The 19,453-nt window shown below is 37.6% G+C and overlaps 3 protein-coding genes, 3 non-coding genes and 3 pseudogenes across 6 annotated transcripts; 6 read left to right on the top strand and 3 right to left on the bottom strand.

The window, feature by feature from the left end:
- The window catches only part of LOC126409452 (photosystem II CP43 reaction center protein-like), a 6,006-nt pseudogene extending 4,765 nt beyond the window's left edge, over positions 1-1,241 (bottom strand).
- On the bottom strand, positions 199-270 carry TRNAT-GGU (transfer RNA threonine (anticodon GGU)). The gene has a single exon. It is a non-coding gene; the product is annotated as a tRNA-Thr (tRNA).
- Positions 1,242-1,478: 237 nt separating the features above from the next.
- TRNAD-GUC (transfer RNA aspartic acid (anticodon GUC)) lies at positions 1,479-1,552 on the top strand. The gene has a single exon. It is a non-coding gene; the product is annotated as a tRNA-Asp (tRNA).
- Positions 1,553-4,685: 3,133 nt separating this feature from the next.
- TRNAC-GCA (transfer RNA cysteine (anticodon GCA)) lies at positions 4,686-4,756 on the bottom strand. Its single transcript has one exon. It is a non-coding gene; the product is annotated as a tRNA-Cys (tRNA).
- Positions 4,757-4,995: 239 nt separating this feature from the next.
- LOC126409456 (DNA-directed RNA polymerase subunit beta-like) lies at positions 4,996-9,223 on the top strand (annotated as a pseudogene).
- On the top strand, positions 9,088-12,168 carry LOC126409457 (DNA-directed RNA polymerase subunit beta'). Its single transcript, XM_050075438.1, has 2 exons — positions 9,088-9,679; positions 10,428-12,168. The coding sequence occupies exons 1-2, from the start codon at positions 9,229-9,231 to the stop codon at positions 12,050-12,052; spliced, it is 2,076 nt and encodes a 691-aa protein (XP_049931395.1). The 5' UTR covers positions 9,088-9,228; the 3' UTR covers positions 12,053-12,168.
- On the top strand, positions 12,053-16,236 carry LOC126409455 (DNA-directed RNA polymerase subunit beta''-like; annotated as a pseudogene).
- A 329-nt stretch (positions 16,237-16,565) lies between these two features.
- LOC126409450 (30S ribosomal protein S2, chloroplastic-like) lies at positions 16,566-17,039 on the top strand. Its single transcript, XM_050075435.1, has one exon. It carries the CDS (start codon positions 16,566-16,568, stop codon positions 17,037-17,039), a length of 474 nt encoding a protein of 157 aa, XP_049931392.1.
- A 344-nt stretch (positions 17,040-17,383) lies between these two features.
- Positions 17,384-18,308, top strand: LOC126409449 (ATP synthase subunit a, chloroplastic). Its single transcript, XM_050075434.1, has one exon. The coding sequence runs from the start codon at positions 17,498-17,500 to the stop codon at positions 18,242-18,244; it is 747 nt and encodes a 248-aa protein (XP_049931391.1). The 5' UTR covers positions 17,384-17,497; the 3' UTR covers positions 18,245-18,308.
- Positions 18,309-19,453: the final 1,145 nt, after the last annotated feature.

The following is a 19,453-nucleotide window of genomic DNA, read 5'->3' as shown; positions in this document are numbered from 1 at the left end:
GAATAACGAGAGTATATCCCTTAGTAACAGAGTATATCCCTTAGTAACATAGTAGTCTTCCTAATGCGGGACATCCTATTATCATAATGAATGAACAAGTGTTCAACCCCATAACTCATTATAACTTTGCCAGGCAGTTCCCTTTTTTATACCATCTCTACCGGATGCGGAAAAATGACCATTGCAGCTTCATGGAAAAGCCCTTTATCGGATTTGAACCGATGACTTACGCCTTACCATGGCGTTACTCTACCGCTGAGTTAAAAGGGCCTGTTTAATTCACAAATTTAGCCAATCTACTGGATATACCTGTACAATTATATCTTGTACAATTATATCTTGTATATATTGTATATAATATATACAATATACATATACAGATGGGGGCTCATTCAGGAACAATGAATAGTTAATTCAATTAAATACATATATAAATACATATATGAAATGAATAGTAATATAACAGTCTATGTCTATTATATCTTAATGATGCGCGAATCAATGAGTGAAAATTAGAATGAATGGGTTTGACTTTTTCTGTCGGGCAAGACATCCCCTATACTCCATTATTTTGATTATGATTAGATTATATAATTCATCTTTGTTATATAAGAATTGTTATTGTTATATAAGAATATATAAATATATAATGTAATGAAAGGTTCCTGAATGAACAATAAAGAAATTTTCTTACATTAATATTATATGTATACGGAATCACAAAAGCACGAAAGGTTGTTCGTATCCTAGCATTCATTATATTGACATTGACAATTCCAAAAAACTACTCATACTATGAGTATAGTATGATGGCGATCGGGTGGGCGTGCCCCTATCGTCTAGCGGTTCAGGACATCTCTCTTTCAAGGAGGCAGCGGGGATTCGACTTCCCCTGGGGGTAGTAGGGTACGACGAAAGAAAAATTGACCATGAATTATCAATAAACCGACAATTGATTCTTCCTGGGTCGATGCCCGAGCGGTTAATGGGGACGGACTGTAAATTCGTTGGCGATATGTCTACGCTGGTTCAAATCCAGCTCGGCCCAAGAATTCACCGATCCTTGAGGATGATATAACCAATCCGTACTCCAAAATACATGATGATATGGAGGAATAAAGAGTCAACTTGATTCTATTTGTTCCTCCATGTTCTGATGTTTCTAACAATCTGGATCTATGAATTATTTTGAATTATTTTCAGCCAATCCGAGAAATCAAATGAAAAGATGAAAAAGAAAAGAGCCCTTTTCATTGAAAGATGGATTGTCAGTCAATTTGGCAATAACCACAGGTTGCTTTGCTATTTATCCATCCATCTTCTCTTCTATCTATGTAGATATGTATATCAGTATATCCGTTACAGGCGTCGTATTTTTTTATATGATCTATCTATACGGTTATGGTTCGATGAAATAAAATCAAAATATAAAATCAAAATAAACAATAAATAATGTAAGCTGTACACCTCATTTTCTTGGGATTGTAGTTCAATTGGTCAGAGCACCGCCCTGTCAAGGCGGAAGCTGCGGGTTCGAGCCCCGTCAGTCCCGCACCGACCTGGGATCCTATGAATCGATTGATTCATCTCTCCGCCTTCTGCGAAGGGGAGGAGACAAAGAGCAGTGTCTAATTCCAGGTGGAAGGATCCTGATTTCACATTTATCATCGGGCAAGGTAAGCTCAATTACTAATTGAATTGGGGACAATCTCTTTATCTCGCCCAAATTGCACGCTGGATTCTCGATTTATACGTCTGAATTAAGGAAAGGAAGGAGGATACGAATACTAATAAAAGATCAATCAAAGATCCTGTCTTTCTGTTCTGGGGGTGGAGAATAGAAAATAGAACGAATAATCTTTTTTTTTCATTTTTCTCTGTCTTTCAAGAAGATTAGGTCATCACAAAAACTTAGCTTAGAACTTAATTCGTTTTCCAGTTCACTTCTACTGTTTGGATCTATGACGGATGGAATACTGGTCGAACCTCATTCATATGATATCATTCTATAAAGAATGAGGACGGCGGGTTATAGAAAGGAACGAAAGAGTAGAAAAATATGAGAAATTCAAAGGGATTCTTGGGTGGGGGTCAGGAATGCAATTTTTCGATTCAGTATGGATAAAAGATCTTCCTATGTTATACTATTCAATTCTCGACGATGAATTGATTTGATAGATCAGATATTGTTATTCATGATATTAGAATCCGATTCAGTATTATCAGGATTTAATTAATCCCATTGAATTTCAAAATTATGGAGAAGGATTGATCATCTCTATGGGATTAGATCCCGATTTCTTGCGAAGCAAAATAAAATGAAATTATGAGATTATGGAAGTAAATATACTCGCATTTATTGCTACTGCGCTGTTCATTCTAGTTCCTACTGCTTTTTTACTTATCATCTACGTAAAAACAGTCAGTCAAAATGATTAATTTGAATGAAACTTGAGTTAGTCTAATTTTATTAGTTTAGTTCTTTTAAAAATGATTCAATAAATGAAAGAAAGGGATGACAATTCCAAGTCTTAAATGAAATGAGCAGACTGGATTGAATCCTCGGTGTATGTATCCAATAGATGAGATAGTACGGTGGGGAGAACTATATGAACCTTTCTACCGTACTATCTATTGTATGAAGATATGGAATATGGAATTGATAGAGATCAATTTAAAATCAATCTACATACATACATGTGGATGCAAATCCATAAATTCATTATCACATATTATATATAATATATATATAGATTCAAATAGCACTCCCATTCCATCTCTTCGCTCCACCCATCCATTCGTTTTTATTTTGATGAATCCGAAAGAATCTAACGTTAATAACTGAATTGTACTAATTCATAGGTTTCTCTTTCATTAATCTTTCATTAAGTTAATAACTTTCATAATGATAATCAGTAATCAGGATAGATTTTTGTTTGATTAAATTAAGTAGTAGAACTAATTAATTTAACTATTGCGAAAGAGTGGAGGAGTAGTATGTGCATATACAAAAGAAAGGCAAGTAATTTTTTTAGAATTAAATTCCGAAGAAAAAGAAAGAATTGTGAATTGGATGATCTGTACTAGACGATCCAAGGAGTTCTATGGTAAGTTATTCGTATCTGGAAAAGGGGTAGTAGACCTTTTTTCATGCTTGAACCCTGATGGTGAGGCGATAAAGCATAAATCAAATGCCAGGAGTCTAAGGTAAGTATATGTGGATCACCGGGCGCTCTTCTTTTCTTATGCGTAGCCTCTCGTCGCCTACAGTATAAAGTTGTATCTACTCTACATAATAGCAGAACGACTCCCCCTTTGAACAGTAAAGAGGGAAAGAAATCAAATAGGGATTGTTGCTCCTCATTGTAATATCCATAATGATGTTAATGTTATGCCATAATGATGTTAATGTTATGGTAAGAAAGAACGGGTTCATCAAAATGAAATGGAATATTTTGGAGGAATCAATTTGATTAGAAAAAATCAATTTTCTATCATTATCAGGGGAGTTGCTTTGATTTTCAAAATACGAACGCGGGAATAATTGAGATAGCGGATCCAAAGGTTAAATGAAAATGAAAGGTAATTAATTACTAAATTTCTGTGGAATTTTGAGATGGAAGATATGTTTATTTAAACATAAAACGATCTAATTATGAAATTAAACAATTGATACAAGCTGATTACTCAACTCAATTACACTCAATTAGTAGTACCCTTAGAGTCCACTTCTTCCCATACTACGAGTGAAGGGAAAACGTAAAAACTACCATTAAAGCAGCCCAAGCGAGACTTACTATATCCATGTGAATCATGCCCCTATCTCGATGAATATGAAGGAATTGTTACATTATTGATCCCTAAAATAATAATAGGGGAATTGGGGGTGCAGAGTCAAAAAAAAGAGATTATGACTTAAAGCTATTGACAAACCGATCCAATGGATCCGCTTGTATTGTAACAAGTCTCTATTTCCTATATAGGATTGATTTGTGGTGAGGAAGAATTAAGCACAAGCGCAACAGATACACGTTACCCATTAGAAGTATCAAGGGATGTTACTAGGGGAATGGAACATGTCGTAATAGTAAGATCTATTCTTTGTTTTGTTGCGTTTCATAGGGAAAATATATCTACATATATACCATCAAGATGGATAACTGTCTCTCCCTAAGCTAAACCTTACTATCTCTGTTTCTGTGAAACAATCGGTAGACACCCTATTACATTGCTACATTGCGGGGGTTACCACAGAAAAATTAAAATTCTTTTTTTACTTTCTTCTATAGGGGCCAGTTAACCATTCACTATTGAATGACTGGCTGAGCACTGAAATCCTATCGCGAGTACGGCCTGTATACAAGTATCTTCAGCCCTCTCCACAACCCCTAGGATTTCCCCCGTGGCGAATCTAAGCGAGATCTAATTCACGACTGAATCAGGAGACCCTACAGTGGGCATTGGTAGGGTATGGTAATTCGGAAAGATTGATAGTTATAGTCTTTCCTATAAGTTGGATCCTCGGAGCAAAGATTTACAGCCCTTCTTTCATAGAACCTGCGTATTTTGAAGCGGATTCTGAAGATAAATAAAATAAAGTATCAACGGTCCTTTTCGTCCACCGGGCAAGAATCAGGCCAGTTATATCAGCGAAGCAGGATTCCGAGCCATTTGTTGTGTTGATCAGGCGACACCCGGATTTGAACTGGGGAGAAAGGATTTGCAGTCCCCCGCCTTACCACTCGGCCATGCCGCCAAAAAAGAAATAATAAATGGGCGTAAATACTCTTTTTGGAGAGGGTTACTGAATCATTGGTTTTTATTGGATTTGCATCTTCCAATTCTGTTTTCCTTATCCTATCCATCTTTTTACCCAACTTACTCTTCCTCTAGTTGAGATCATTTTCTTAGATTTTCTTAGATCTATTGTATAGTATCTCAACATAAGACCTAAAACTTCCCTTTTTATTGATTGCATTGAAATAAAAGAAAATAAAGAATAAATTTCCAGTCACAGTCATTTAATACTTAATTGGAACCATTAACTATTTCACGAATGTGAATGTGAATTTACGAAAGGTTCTTTTGATCTCCAAATGCTTTACTTTAATGTAATAAGAAGAAAATCAATCCAATTCAATTCCAATTAATTATAATAACAACTATGTGTTTATGTAAACCCCAAACAGTAAGATAGCTTACACACCCTTATAGTCAATCATGATCCATTTGGAATAGAAATTCATGATATAGCACGAACGAAATATATATCCAAGTGTAACTGCAATAAAGTATGGGCTAGCGAGATTAGCTAGCTTCGCATTACTTCATCGATACAACTCCTCTTACGTACGTACTGCAATTGTATTCTACTAACAACTCAAATGAAATGGTCGAAATAGATCCCTCCTTTGTGTGAATTATCTTTTGAACAACGGAATCAACGAGCTAAGTGCTAAAATAAAAGCCACCCGGATTTTTCTAATGTTCTGATTATTCTGTCTCTCTATCATTTATATAACATAGATATAGTAGATATAGAACAGATCAAATCCCGAATCAATCCATTTTTCTGGTACCTAACCAGATCTGATCATAATATCATAACATAATTGATAGATAAAAGGTAGAAGATATACAAAGAAATTGGATCAAATAGACCATTTGATATTCTCTAATAAGTAATAAGACTCCATAGGTATGGTATCCATAGGTATGGTATCCATAGGTATGGTATCAGTGGCAGAATCCAACTTGTTTCCATGAATGTTTTATCGAGTCATTTAGATTTGCATCTGTTGCTCGAATTTTAGTACAAAATTCTCCTTCTCCCTCCGCCCATACATTCCATTTACATATAACATATATATGTATGTGTTTGGGGTTGAATAAAATTTCATGTGATTCAGTAAACGGAATATACATTCCATCATTGCTAGATCGATCTGTATCCGTACGGTTCGGTAAAGAGTGAGCCAATAATGGGATTTTTTCGAAAAACGGGAAACTAAAGATGCTCCGGGATGGTGGAGATGAGGGAATGTTTACAATACCTGGATTTAGTCAGATCCAATTTGAGGGATTTTGTAGGTTCATTGATCAGGGCTTGATGGAAGAACTTCATCAATTTCCAAAAATTGAAGATACAGATCAAGAAATTGAATTTCAATTATTTGGGGAATCTTATCAATTGGTGGAACCTTTGATAAAAGAAAGAGATGCTGTGTATGAATCAATTACATATTCCTCTGAGTTATATGTACCGGCGGGGTTAATTTGGAGAACCGGTAGAAATATGCAAGAACAAACCGTATTGCTTGGAAACATTCCTCTAATGAATTCCTTGGGAACCTCTATAGTAAATGGAATTTACAGAATTGTCATCAATCAAATATTGCAAAGTCCCGGTATTTATTACAGTACAGGATTGGATCATAACGGAATTTCTGTCTATACTGGCACCATAATATCAGATTGGGGAGGAAGATCAGAATTAGAGATTGATAGAAAAGAAAGGATATGGGCCCGTGTAAGCAGGAAACAAAAAATTTCTATTCTAGTTCTATCATCAGCTATGGGTTCAAGTCTAAGAGAAATTCTAGACAATGTTTGCTACCCTGAAATTTTCTTGTCTTTCCCAACGAGAAGGAGAAAAAAAGATTGGTTCAAAGGAGAATGCCATTTTAGAGTTTTATCAAAAATTTGCTTGTGTAGGCGGTGATCCGGTGTTTTCTGAGTCCTTATGTAAAGAATTACAAAAGAAATTTTTTCAACAAAGATGTGAATTAGGAAGGATTGGCCGACGAAATATGAACCAGAGACTGAATCTTGATATACCCCAGAACAATACGTTTTTGTTACCACGAGATGTATTGGCTGCTGCCGATCATTTGATCGGAATGAAATTTGGAATGGGTACACTCGACGATATGAATCACTTGAAAATAAACGTATTCGTTCTGTAGCGGATCTGTTACAGGATCAATTCGGATTGGCTTTGGTTCGCTTGGAAAATGTGGTTCGGGGAACTATATGTGGAGCAATTCGGCATAAATTAATACCGACTCCTCGTAATTTGGTAACTTCAACTCCATTAACAACAACTTATGAATCATTTTTCGGCCTACACCCTTTATCTCAAGTCTTGGATCGAACTAATCCATTGACACAAATAGTTCATGGGCGAAAATCGAGTTATTTGGGTCCTGGGGGATTGACAGGACGAACTGCTAGTTTTCGTATACGAGATATCCATCCTAGTCACTATGGGCGTATTTGCCCAATTGATACGTCCGAGGGAATCAATGTTGGACTTATTGGGTCCTTAGCTATTCATGCAAGGGTTGGTGATTGGGGGTCTATAGAGACCCCATTTTATGAAATATCTGAGAGATCAAAAGAAGAACAGATGGTTTATTTATCCCGAGTAGAGATGAATACTATATGGTGGCGGCGGGAAATTCTTTGGCGTTGACTCGGGGTATTCAGGAAGAAGAAGTTGGTCCAGCTCGATACCGTCAAGAATTCTTGACTATTGCATGGGAACAGATTCATCTTCGAAATATTTATCCCTTCCAATATTTTTCTATTGGAGCTTCTCTCATTCCTTTTATCGAGCATAATGATGCGAATCGGGCTTTAATGAGTTCTAATATGCAGCGTCAAGCAGTTCCGCTTTCTCAGTCCGAAAAGTGTATTGTTGGAACCGGCTTGGAACGCCAAGCGGCTCTCGATTCAGGGGGTTCGGCTATAGCCGAACGCGAGGGAAAGATCATTTATACCGATGCTGAAAAGATCGTTTTATCAGGTAATGGGGACACTATAAGCATTCCGTTGGTTATGTATCAGCGTTCCAACAAGAATACTTGGATGCATCAAAAACCTCAGGTTCATCGGGGTAAATGCCTGAAAAAGGGGCAAATTTTGGCGGATGGTGCGGCTACGGTTGGTGGCGAACTCGCTTTGGGGAAAAATGTATCAGTAGCTTATATGCCATGGGAGGGTTACAATTCTGAAGATGCCGTACTCATTAGTGAACGTCTAGTCTATGACGATATTTATACTTCTTTTCATATCCGGAAATATGAAATTCAGACTCATGTGACAAGCCAAGGACCTGAAAGAATCACTAATGAAATACCTCATTTAGAGCCTTATTTACTCCGCAATTTAGACAGAAATGGAATTGTGATGCTGGGATCTTGGGTAGAAACTGGTGATGTTTTAGTAGGTAAATTAACGCCTCAGACAGCGAAAGAATCATCCTATGCTCCAGAAGATAGATTATTACGAGCCATACTTGGCATTCAGGTATCCACTGCAAAAGAAACTTGTCTAAAGTTGCCTATAGGCGGAAGAGGTCGAGTTATTGATGTCAGGTGGGGCCAGAAAAGGGGGGTTCCATTTATAATCCAGAAATGATTCGTGTATATATCTCACAGAAACGTAAAATCAAAGTGGGCGATAAAGTAGCTGGAAGACATGGGAATAAAGGTATCATTTCAAAATTTTGCCTAGACAGGATATGCCTTATTTGCAAGATGGAACACCTGTTGATATGGTATTCAATCCATTAGGAGTACCTTCGCGAATGAATGTGGGACAGATGTTTGAATGCTCGCTCGGGTTAGCGGGAGACCTGCTGGGCAGACATTATAGAATAACACCCTTTGATGAGAGATACGAGCAAGAGGCTTCGAGAAAACTAGTGTTTTCTGAATTATATGAAGCCAGTAAGCAAACAGCAAATCCATGGGTATTTGAACCCGAGTATCCTGGAAAGAGCAGAATATTTGATGGAAGAACAGGAGATCCTTTTGAACAACCTGTTATAATAGGAAAGTCCTATATGTTAAAATTAATTCATCAAGTTGATGATAAAATCCACGGACGTTCCAGTGGTCATTATGCACTTGTTACACAACAACCCCTTAGGGGAAGGGCTAAGCAAGGTGGACAACGAGTAGGAGAAATGGAAGTTTGGGCTCTAGAGGGATTTGGTGTTGCTCATATTTTACAAGAGATGCTCACTTATAAATCCGATCATATTAGAGCTCGTCAGGAAGTACTTGGTACCACGATCGTTGGGGGAACAATACCTAATCCTGAGGGTGCGCCAGAATCCTTTCGATTGCTCGTTCGCGAACTACGATCTTTATCTCTGGAACTGAATCATTTCCTTGTATCTGAGAAAAACTTCCAGATGAATAGGAAGGAAGTTTGATCGGAATGAATCATAATTTTTCTTCTATGATCGATCAGTATAAACATCAACAACTTCGAATTGGATTAGTTTCTCCTAAACAAATACGTGCTTGGGCCAACAAAATCCTACCGAATGGAGAGATAGTTGGAGAGGTGACAAAACCCTATACTTTTCATTACAAAACCAATAAACCGGAAAAAGATGGGTTGTTTTGTGAAAGAATTTTTGGACCTATAAAAAGTGGAATTTGTGCTTGTGGAAATTATCGAGTGATCGGGGGTGAAAAAGAAGAACCGAAATTTTGCGAACAATGCGGAGTCGAATCTGTTGATTCTCGGATCCGAAGATATCAAATGGGATACATCAAACTAGCATGCCCGGTGACTCATGTGTGGTATTTGAAACGTCTTCCTAGTTATATCGCGAATCTTTCAGATAAACCTCTTAAGGAATTAGAAGGCCTGGTATACTGCGATGTGTGATTTGATCGAAATTACGATTTTACAGATTCAGAATGAAAAACTGTCATCCTATTTAATCCGATTGGGATGCCTCTAGCTCTGACATGTCTATTGGTAAGAATAACATGAAGCTCAGAATTTTGGGTGTGGGTGTATTCAATACCTCCAAATGAAAGAGGAATTAATCCATGGTCGACTCCCTAAGAGAGTAATAGGGAATTGCTAGTTGTACCTCGTTAAACTTTTTTCATGTTCTTTCGTGGATCTAGCCATTAGATTCCTTTTAGAATTCTAAATTTATAAAAAAAATTCTGTTAAGCAATTAGAAATGAAATATGATGGCACGGTTACAGGAGTCTATCCATCGCATATATGCTTCAAGGAAGAACATGGCATAATCGTCGAGGTAAAGTAGGGACCTAAAGGATCGAACGGAACGATATATAGACAAGTAAATCCTTTGTGAGTTTCAATGTATTCCTTAAGGGGATTCATCATTCGAAGGGAAGTAGACTACTCAATAATTTCACATTTATGTTGTAATTGAATGACTAATTGAGGAAGTAAAGGGAAGAATGAAATCAAATCAATGAGGGTTGGTCCTCACTGGGAACTTGAGTAAGGAGTAGATCCTTGTGGGGTTTTCTAGAGCAAAATTTGGAAGTTCCCCTTATTTGGTATAACTACTTAAGCCGGATGAGAGGAAACCTTCACGTCCGATTTTTAGGGGGGGGGGGAAGATCCTATAGGAACCTATCCCAATTTTTCTTTTGCTAGGCCCATAGCTAAAAAACCTACTTTCTTACGATTACGAGGTTCATTCGAATATGAAATCCAATCCCGGAAATACAGTATCCCACTTTTTTTTACTACCCAAGGCTTCGATACATTTAGAAATCGAGAAATATCTACCGGAGCTACTGCTATCAGAGAACAATTAGCCGATCTGGATTTGCGAATTATTATAGATCGTTCATTGGTGGAATGGAAGGAATTGGGAGAAGAAGGATCAACCGGGAATGACTGGGAAGATAGAAAAATTGGGAGGAGAAAAGATTTTTTGGTTAGACGCATGGAATTGGCTAAGCATTTTCTTCGAACAAATGTAGAACCAGAATGGATGGTTTTGTCCCTATTACCAGTTCTTCCTCCCGAGTTGAGGCCAATCATTCAGATTGATGGGGGTAAATCAATGAGTTCAGATATTAATGAACTTTATAGAAGAGTTATCTATCGGAACAATACTCTTACCGATCTATTAACAACAAGTAGATCTACGCCGGGGGAATTAGTAATGTGTCAGGAAAAATTGGTACAAGAAGCTGTAGATACACTTCTTGATAATGGGATCCGCGGACAACCAATGAGGGACGGTCACAATAAAGTTTACAAGTCGTTTTCAGATGTAATTGAAGGCAAAGAGGGAAGATTTCGCGAGACTCTACTTGGTAAACGGGTCGATTATTCGGGTCGTTCCGTCATTGTGGTAGGCCCTTCGCTTTCACTGCATCAATGTGGATTACCTCGAGAAATAGCAATAGAGCTTTTTCAGACATTTGTAATTCGTGGTCTAATCAGACAACATCTTGCTTCCAACATAGGACTTGCTAAAAGTAAAATTCGGGAAAAAGAACCCATTGTATGGGAAATACTTCAAGAAGTTATGCAGGGGCATCCTGTATTGCTAAATAGAGCACCCACTTTGCATAGATTAGGCATACAGGCGTTCCAACCTATTTTAGTGGAGGGACGAGCTATTTGTTTACATCCATTGGTTTGTAAGGGATTCAATGCGGACTTCGATGGAGATCAAATGGCTGTTCATGTACCTTTATCTTTGGAAGCTCAAGCAGAAGCTCGTTTACTTATGTTTTCTCATACGAATCTCTTGTCTCCAGCCATTGGGGATCCCATTTCCGTACCCACTCAAGATATGCTTATGGGGCTCTATGTATTAACGATGGGGAATCGTAGAGGTATTTGTGCAAATAGGTATAATCCATGTAACCCCAGAAACTACCAAAATGAAAGAATTGATCATAGTAATTATGAGTATAGGAAAGGGAAAGAACCCTATTTTTGTAGTTCCTACGATGCACTTGGGGCTTATCGGCAGAAAGGGATCGATTTATATAGTACTTTATGGCTACGGTGGCGACTAGATCAACGTGTCATTGCCTCAATAAATAGAGAAGTTCCCATCGAAGTTCAATATGAATCTTTGGGCACTTATCATGAGATTTATGATCACTATCGAGTAGTAAGAAGTGTAAAAAAAGGAATGCTTTGTATATACATTCGAACTACTGTTGGCCATATTTCCTTTTATCGAGAAATAGAAGAAGCCGTACAGGGGTTTTGTCGGTCCTATTCATATGGTACCTGATATGTGATATCTCTCGGAATCTAGTTCGGTCTGGTTCAACTAGTATCATAATTCCTGAATTTGTAAGTGAATCAAGATCGAGGAAAGGAAGTCTTAGTATCACTGACTCAAACCCATTGTCGAATCCTACTCATCAGAATATGGAGGTACTTATGGCAGAACGGGCCGATCTGGTCTTTCACAATAAAGTGATAGATGGAACTGCCATGAAACGGCTTATTAGCAGATTAATAGATCATTTCGGAATAGCCTATACATCACACATTCTGGATCAAGTAAAAACTCTGGGTTTTCAGCAAGCCACCGCTACATCCATTTCATTAGGAATTGATGATCTTTTAACAACACCTTCTAAGAGATGGTTAGTCCAAGATGCTGAACAACAAAGTTTGATTTTGGAAAAGCACCATCATTATGGGAATGTACATGCGGTAGAAAAATTACGTCAATCAATCGAGATATGGTATGCCACAAGTGAATATTTGAGACAAGAAATGAATCTTAATTTTAAGATGACTGATCCTTCAAATCCAGTTCATATAATGTCCTATTCTGGAGCTAGAGGAAATGCATCTCAGGTCCACCAATTAGTAGGTATGAGAGGATTAATGTCAGATCCCCAAGGACAAATGATTGATTTACCCATTCAAAGCAATTTACGCGAAGGACTTTCTTTAACGGAATATACAATTTCCTGCTACGGAGCCCGCAAAGGAGTTGTGGATACTGCTGTACGAACGTCAGACGCTGGATACCTCACGCGTAGACTTGTTGAAGTAGTTCAACATATTGTTGTACGTAGAACGGATTGTGGAAGTACCCGAGGTATTTCCGTGAGTCTTCGAAAGGGATGACGGAAAGAATTTTGATCCAAACGCTAATAGGTCGCGTATTAGCAAACGATGTATATCTAGGTCTACGATGCATTGCTACCAGAAATCAAGATATTGGGATTGGGCTTGTCAATCGATTCATGACCTCTCGGGCGCAGCCAATATATATTCGAACTCCCTTCACTTGCCGAAGTGCATCTTGGATCTGTCGATTATGCTATGGTCGGAGTCCCACTCATGGTGACCTGGTTGAATTGGGAGAAGCAGTAGGTATTATTGCGGGTCAATCCATTGGAGAACCAGGGACTCAACTAACATTAAGAACTTTTCATACCGGTGGAGTATTCACAGGTGGTACTGCGGAACATGTACGAGCTCCTTCTAATGGAAAAATCAAATTCAATGAGGATTTGGTTCATCCCACACGCACACGTCATGGACATCCTGCCTTTCTCTGCTATGTAGACCTATATGTGACTATTGAGAGTCAGGATATTATACATAGTGTGAATATTCCACCAAAAAGTTTTCTTTTGGTTCAAAATGATCAATATGTGGAATCAGAACAAGTGATTGCTGAGATTCGTGCTGGAACATCCACTTTCCATTTTAAAGAGAGGGTTCGAAAACATATTTATTCTGACTCAGAGGGAGAAATGCATTGGAGTACCGGTGTGTACCATGCACCTGAATATACACACGGTAATGTTCATTTCTTACCCAAAACAAGTCATTTATGGATCTTATCGGGGGTCCGTGCAAATCCAGTCTAGTGCCTTTTTCACTCCACAAGGATCAAGATCAAATGAATGTTCAATCTCTTTCTGTCCAAGAGAGATCCATTTCTGACTTCTCGGTGAATAATAATCGAGTGAGACACAAATTGTTTGGCTCGGATCCCCTGGCGAGAAAAGGGCGAAGGATTTCTGATTATGCAGCAGGATCTGAGCGAGTCATATCCAAAGGTGATGGGGATTTCATATATCCCGCCATTCTCCAAGAGAATTCTTATTTATTGGCGAAGAGGCGAAGAAATAGATTCATCATACCATTCCAATATGATCCGGAACGGGAGAAGGAATTAACGCCTCATTCTAGTACTAGTATCACGGTTGAAATACCCGCAAATGGTATTTTACGTAGAAATAGTATTCTTGCTTATTTCGACGATCCACGATACAGAAGAAGCAGTTCGGGAATTACCAAATATGGCATCATAGAGGTCGATTCAATCGTCAAAAAAGAGGGTCTGATTGAGTATCGAAGACCAAAAGAATCTAGACCGAAATACCAAATGAAAGTAGATCGATTTTTGTCATTCCCGAAGAAGTCCATATCTTGCCCGGGTCTTCATCCATAATGGTACGGAACAATAGTATCATTGGAGTAGATACACGAATTACGTTTAATACAAGAAGCCAAATAGGTGGATTGGTCCGAATAGAAAAAAAAAAAAAAAAGATTGAACTGAAAATCTTTTCTGGAGGTATCCATTTTCCTGGAGAAACAGATAAGATATCCCGACACATTGGGATCTTGATACCACCAGGAGCAAGAAAAAAATGGATAAGGGATCAAAGGGGAAAAATTGGGAAGGGAAAAATTGGGTCTATGTCCAACGGATCACACCTATCAAGAAAAAATATTTTGTTTCAGTACGACCCGTAGTGACATATGAAATAGCTGATGGGATAAATCTAGTAACGCTTTTCCCTGGGGATATGTTACAGGAAAAGGATAATTTGCGACTCCAAGTTGTCAATTATATCCTTTATGGGGATGGCAAACCAATTCGAGGAATTTCCCATACAAGTATTCAATTGGTTCGTACTTGTTTAGTATTGAATTTGGACCAAGACAGAAAAGGTTCTATAGAAAAGGTTCAGGCTTCTTCTGCTGAAGTAAGGGCAAATGATCTGATTCGATATTTCATAAGAATTGAATTGGTGAAGTCTCCTATTTTGTATACCGGAAAGAGGAATGATAGACCAGGTTCAGTGATTCCTGATACTGGGTCATATTGCGCCAATACCAATCTTTTTTCTTCCAAGGTTAAAATTCAATCACTTAGTCAACATCAAGGAACCGTTCGTACATTTCTTAATAGAAATAAAGAAGGCCAATCTCTTATAGTTTTTTCATCATCTAATTGTTCTCGCATCAATGTTTCGAAATATCACAATGTGACCAAAGAATCAATTAAAGAAAAAGAGGATACCCCGATTCCAATTCTTAATTTGTTGGGTCCCTTAGGTACTGTACCTAAAATTCATAATTTTTCCCCATCTTATCATTCAATAACTCATAATGAGATCTTGTTAAATAAATATTTAATACTGGATAATAATAATCCAAAACAGACTTTCCAACTACTTAAGTATTATTTAGTGGACGAAAACGGGAGAATCTCTAATGCAAATCCATGCAGTGACATCATTTTTAATCTATTCGGTTCGTGCTTTCTCCCTCACGATTATTGTGAGGAGACATCCACAACCAGAATAATGAGCCTCGGACAGTTTATTTGTGAAAATGTATGTCTATCCAAACACGGAACACGCATAAAATCTGGTCAAGTTATAATGGTTTATCTTGACTCTTTCATAATAAGATCAGCTAAACCCTATTTGGCGACCCGAGGAGCAACCGTTCATGGTGATTATGGAGAAATCTTTTACGAAGGAGATACATTAGTTACATTTATATATGAAAAATCGAGATCTGGTGATATAACTCACGGCCTTCCAAAGGTTGAACAAGTGTTAGAAGTTCGTTCGATTGATTCAATATCGATGAACCTAGAAAAAAGGGTTGAAGGTTGGAACGAACATATAACAGGAATTCTTGGAATTCCTTGGGGATTCCTGATTGGTGCTGAACTCACCATAGCGCAAAGTCGTATTTCTTTGGTTAATAAGATCCAAAAGGTTTATCGATCCCAGGGGGTACAGATTCATAATAAGCATATAGAGATTATTGTACGACAAATAACATCAAAAGTGTTGGTTTCAGAAGATGGAATGTCTAATGTTTTTTCACCCGGGGAACTAATCGGATTGTTGCGAGCAGAACGAGCAGGTCGTGCTTTGGAAGAGGCTATTTGTTACCGAGCCGTCTTATTGGGAATAACGAGAGCATCTCTGAATACTCAAAGTTTCATATCAGAAGCTAGTTTTCAGGAAACCGCTCGAGTTTTAGCAAAAGCCGCTCTCCGGGGTCGTATTGATTGGTTGAAAGGTCTGAAAGAGAATGTTGTTCTGGGGGGATGATACCCGTTGGTACCGGATTCAAACGATTCGTTCACCGTTCAAGGGAATACAACAACATTCCTTTGGAAATACAAAAGAAGAATTTTTCGGGGGGAAATGAGAGATATTCTGTTCCACCACAGAGAATTATTTTGTTCTTGCATCCCAAAGCCAAAGAGTTTCCATAATACATCAGAACAACCATTCTATGCTATGGGATCTAATCCAATCGTTCATAAGAGCGGATTCATTATTAGCTAAGCTAATATAATGGTCATTTGTTAATAAAGAGAATATCGAAACCAAGGGTAAAGGAATTCATAATGAAGCTTGGACCGTGTATCAACGGTTAACCCGCGGTAGAAGGTTCCATTGGAACAATTATTTATTTCAGGGTACCTCGTCTCTTTTTTAGAGGAAGTGTGGGGATAAATGACAAGAAGATATTGGAACATCCATTTGGAAGAGATGATGGAAGCGGGGGTTCATTTTGGTCATGGTACTAGGAAATGGAATCCTAGAATGGCACCTTACATCTCTGCAAAGCGTAAAGGTATTCATATTACAAATCTTACGAGAACTGCTCGTTTTTTATCAGAAGCCTGTGATTTAGTTTTTGACGCAGCAAGTAGAGGAAAACACTTCCTAATAGTTGGTACGAAAGATAAGGCAGCTGATTCGGTAGCATCAGCTGCAATAAGGGCTCGGTGTCATTATGTCAATAAAAAATGGCTCGGTGGTATGTCAACGAATTGGTCCACTACGGAAACGAGGCTTCAGAAGTTCAGGGACTTGAGAGTGAGAGCCGAGATGGGGCAACTCAGTCGTCTCCCGAAACGGGATGCAGCAATATTGAAGAGACAATTATCTCACTTTCAAACATATCTGGCGGTATCAAATATATGACGGGGTTACCCGATATTGTAATCATCATTGATCAGCAAGAAGAATATACGGCCCTTCGAGAATGCGTCACTTTGGGTATTCCAACTATTTGTTTAATCGATACAAATTGTGATCCAGATCTCGCAGATATTCCGATTCCAGCCAACGATGACGCTATAGCTTCCATCCGATTGATTCTTAACAAATTAGTATCCGCAATTTGTCAGGGACGTTCTAGCTATATAAGAAGTCGTTGATTAATAATAAGATAAGTCAATTACTTCGCTTCGGGAAACCCAGAGATTCATTGAATCGGTTATTCTTACTATTCCTGAATGTGAAAAGGAGATTTCATTGCCGGGATATATTACGTGATTAATTCATTAATTAATATCTGAAATATATGGTTAAGTTAAATTAGTATAAATGGTTGAATCAAAATAATTCCTTCTTAAGTTCCATTTCTGTCAGAGGGTAATATGAATGTTCTACCATGTTCCATCAACGCACTAAAGGGGTTATACGAGATATCCGGCGTGGAAGTAGGCCAACATTTCTATTGGCAAATAGGGGGTTTCCAAGTGCATGCCCAAGTACTTATAACTTCCTGGGTCGTAATTGCTATCTTATTAGGTTCAGCCGCTATAGCCGTTCGGAATCCACAAACTATCCCGACCGACGGTCAGAATTTTTTCGAATATGTTCTTGAATTCATTCGAGACGTGAGCAAAACTCAAATTGGAGAAGAAGAATATGGTCCTTGGGTTCCTTTTATTGGAACTCTGTTCCTATTTATTTTTGTTTCTAACTGGTCAGGTGCTCTTTTACCTTGGAGAATCATACAGTTACCTCATGGGGAGTTAGCTGCACCCACGAATGATATAAATACTACTGTTGCTTTAGCTTTACCCACGTCAGTGGCATATTTCTATGCAGGCCTTACTAAAAAGGGATTGGGTTATTTCGGTAAATATATTCAACCAACTCCAATACTTTTACCAATTAATGTCTTAGAAGATTTCACAAAACCTTTATCACTTAGTTTTCGACTTTTCGGGAATATATTGGCCGATGAATTAGTAGTTGTTGTTCTTGTTTCTTTAGTACCTTTAGTGATTCCTATACCTGTGATGTTCCTCGGATTATTCACAAGCGGTATTCAAGCTCTCATTTTTGCAACCTTAGCCGCGGCTTATATAGGTGAATCCATGGAAGGTCATCATTGAGTACAAATAAGAAATAAGAAAATAATGCTTTGTTTGAATTTCAAAGTTCAAACAGTCGCTTTTTCTTTTTCATTTCAATCAATTCAAAATTAAGCCCATGAATCTTATTCCAATAAATAATTCATGGGTAGCTCAAGATACCCGCTTGAGGAAATGATTGATATATCAATCTATATTTATGATATGTATGATATAGAGTAGGAACAGATATATATGTACGATATTAATATTTATTATATTACGTATTACACTACGGAATTGTAAAAAAAGGGGAGATTCCCAATTTTTCCTAAGATCCCCCTTTTTTCCTATTCATGTCATACATCGCCTTTATTTGCCCAGTCAATTACGAAGATTCATAATTTGGATAATAAATAATTGTTATCCGTTTGGGACGCGCGACGAAACAACAAGAACTATGTTCTGCGGAACCGTTGCTATTTCATTCCATTCTATTCAACAATTGACCAAAATTGGAATTAAGAGGAGTTGGATCAATCAATCAAATCTTGATATGGGATGATTCGCTTTGATGAATCTCTTCGTTTGTATCCATGTGAGATAATGACAAAGACAAGAAAGAGTTCACGAATCAGATGAAAAATTCAGTAGGTTAGGTGGGCCGAGCTACATTACATATTATATGTGAACTCCGGTGTATGCTTAGAAGGATGATTCCAGGGTCCGATCCGATTCAATAGAAATAAGATGGCGATGGTTTACATTATGGAAGAAAACATGTATATGTGATAGTAGATATTCATATATATGGACTACCCATCTATATTATTTCATTCCCCATCAACTTTCTATTATATAGATATAGATTCCACTTTAATAGATATAGATTCCACTTTATTTATATGGATTACGATATATAAGCTCTTCCCTTTTTCGTCTGTGACTTTATTGTATATGTGGATTGAATATGAAGTTAAGCCTATGAATGCATATAGAGAAGATGAAGGAGGGAGGAATTGAAAGAGTGGGTTCGGAACAAAGAAATAGAAGAACTAATATGGATTTTCAAAGACTTGGATAGTGAATAAAAACGAGATATTGAAGTAGTTCTGATGATTCAGTAATATCAAATATCATCACATCACTTCTTAACTCAAATTGGGTTCGGAGTTCTTAGTTTAGTTGTATGGATCTTAGTGATGGAATATGAAATAATAAGTAATGTAACTAATTAATATATAATATAAA

Source organism: Nymphaea colorata, unplaced genomic scaffold (assembly GCF_008831285.2).
Source record: "Nymphaea colorata isolate Beijing-Zhang1983 unplaced genomic scaffold, ASM883128v2 scaffold0292, whole genome shotgun sequence".
NCBI classification, from domain to species: domain Eukaryota; kingdom Viridiplantae; phylum Streptophyta; class Magnoliopsida; order Nymphaeales; family Nymphaeaceae; genus Nymphaea; species Nymphaea colorata.
Note: the sequence above shows the minus strand (reverse complement) of the source record. Positions and strands in the feature narration are given on the sequence as shown.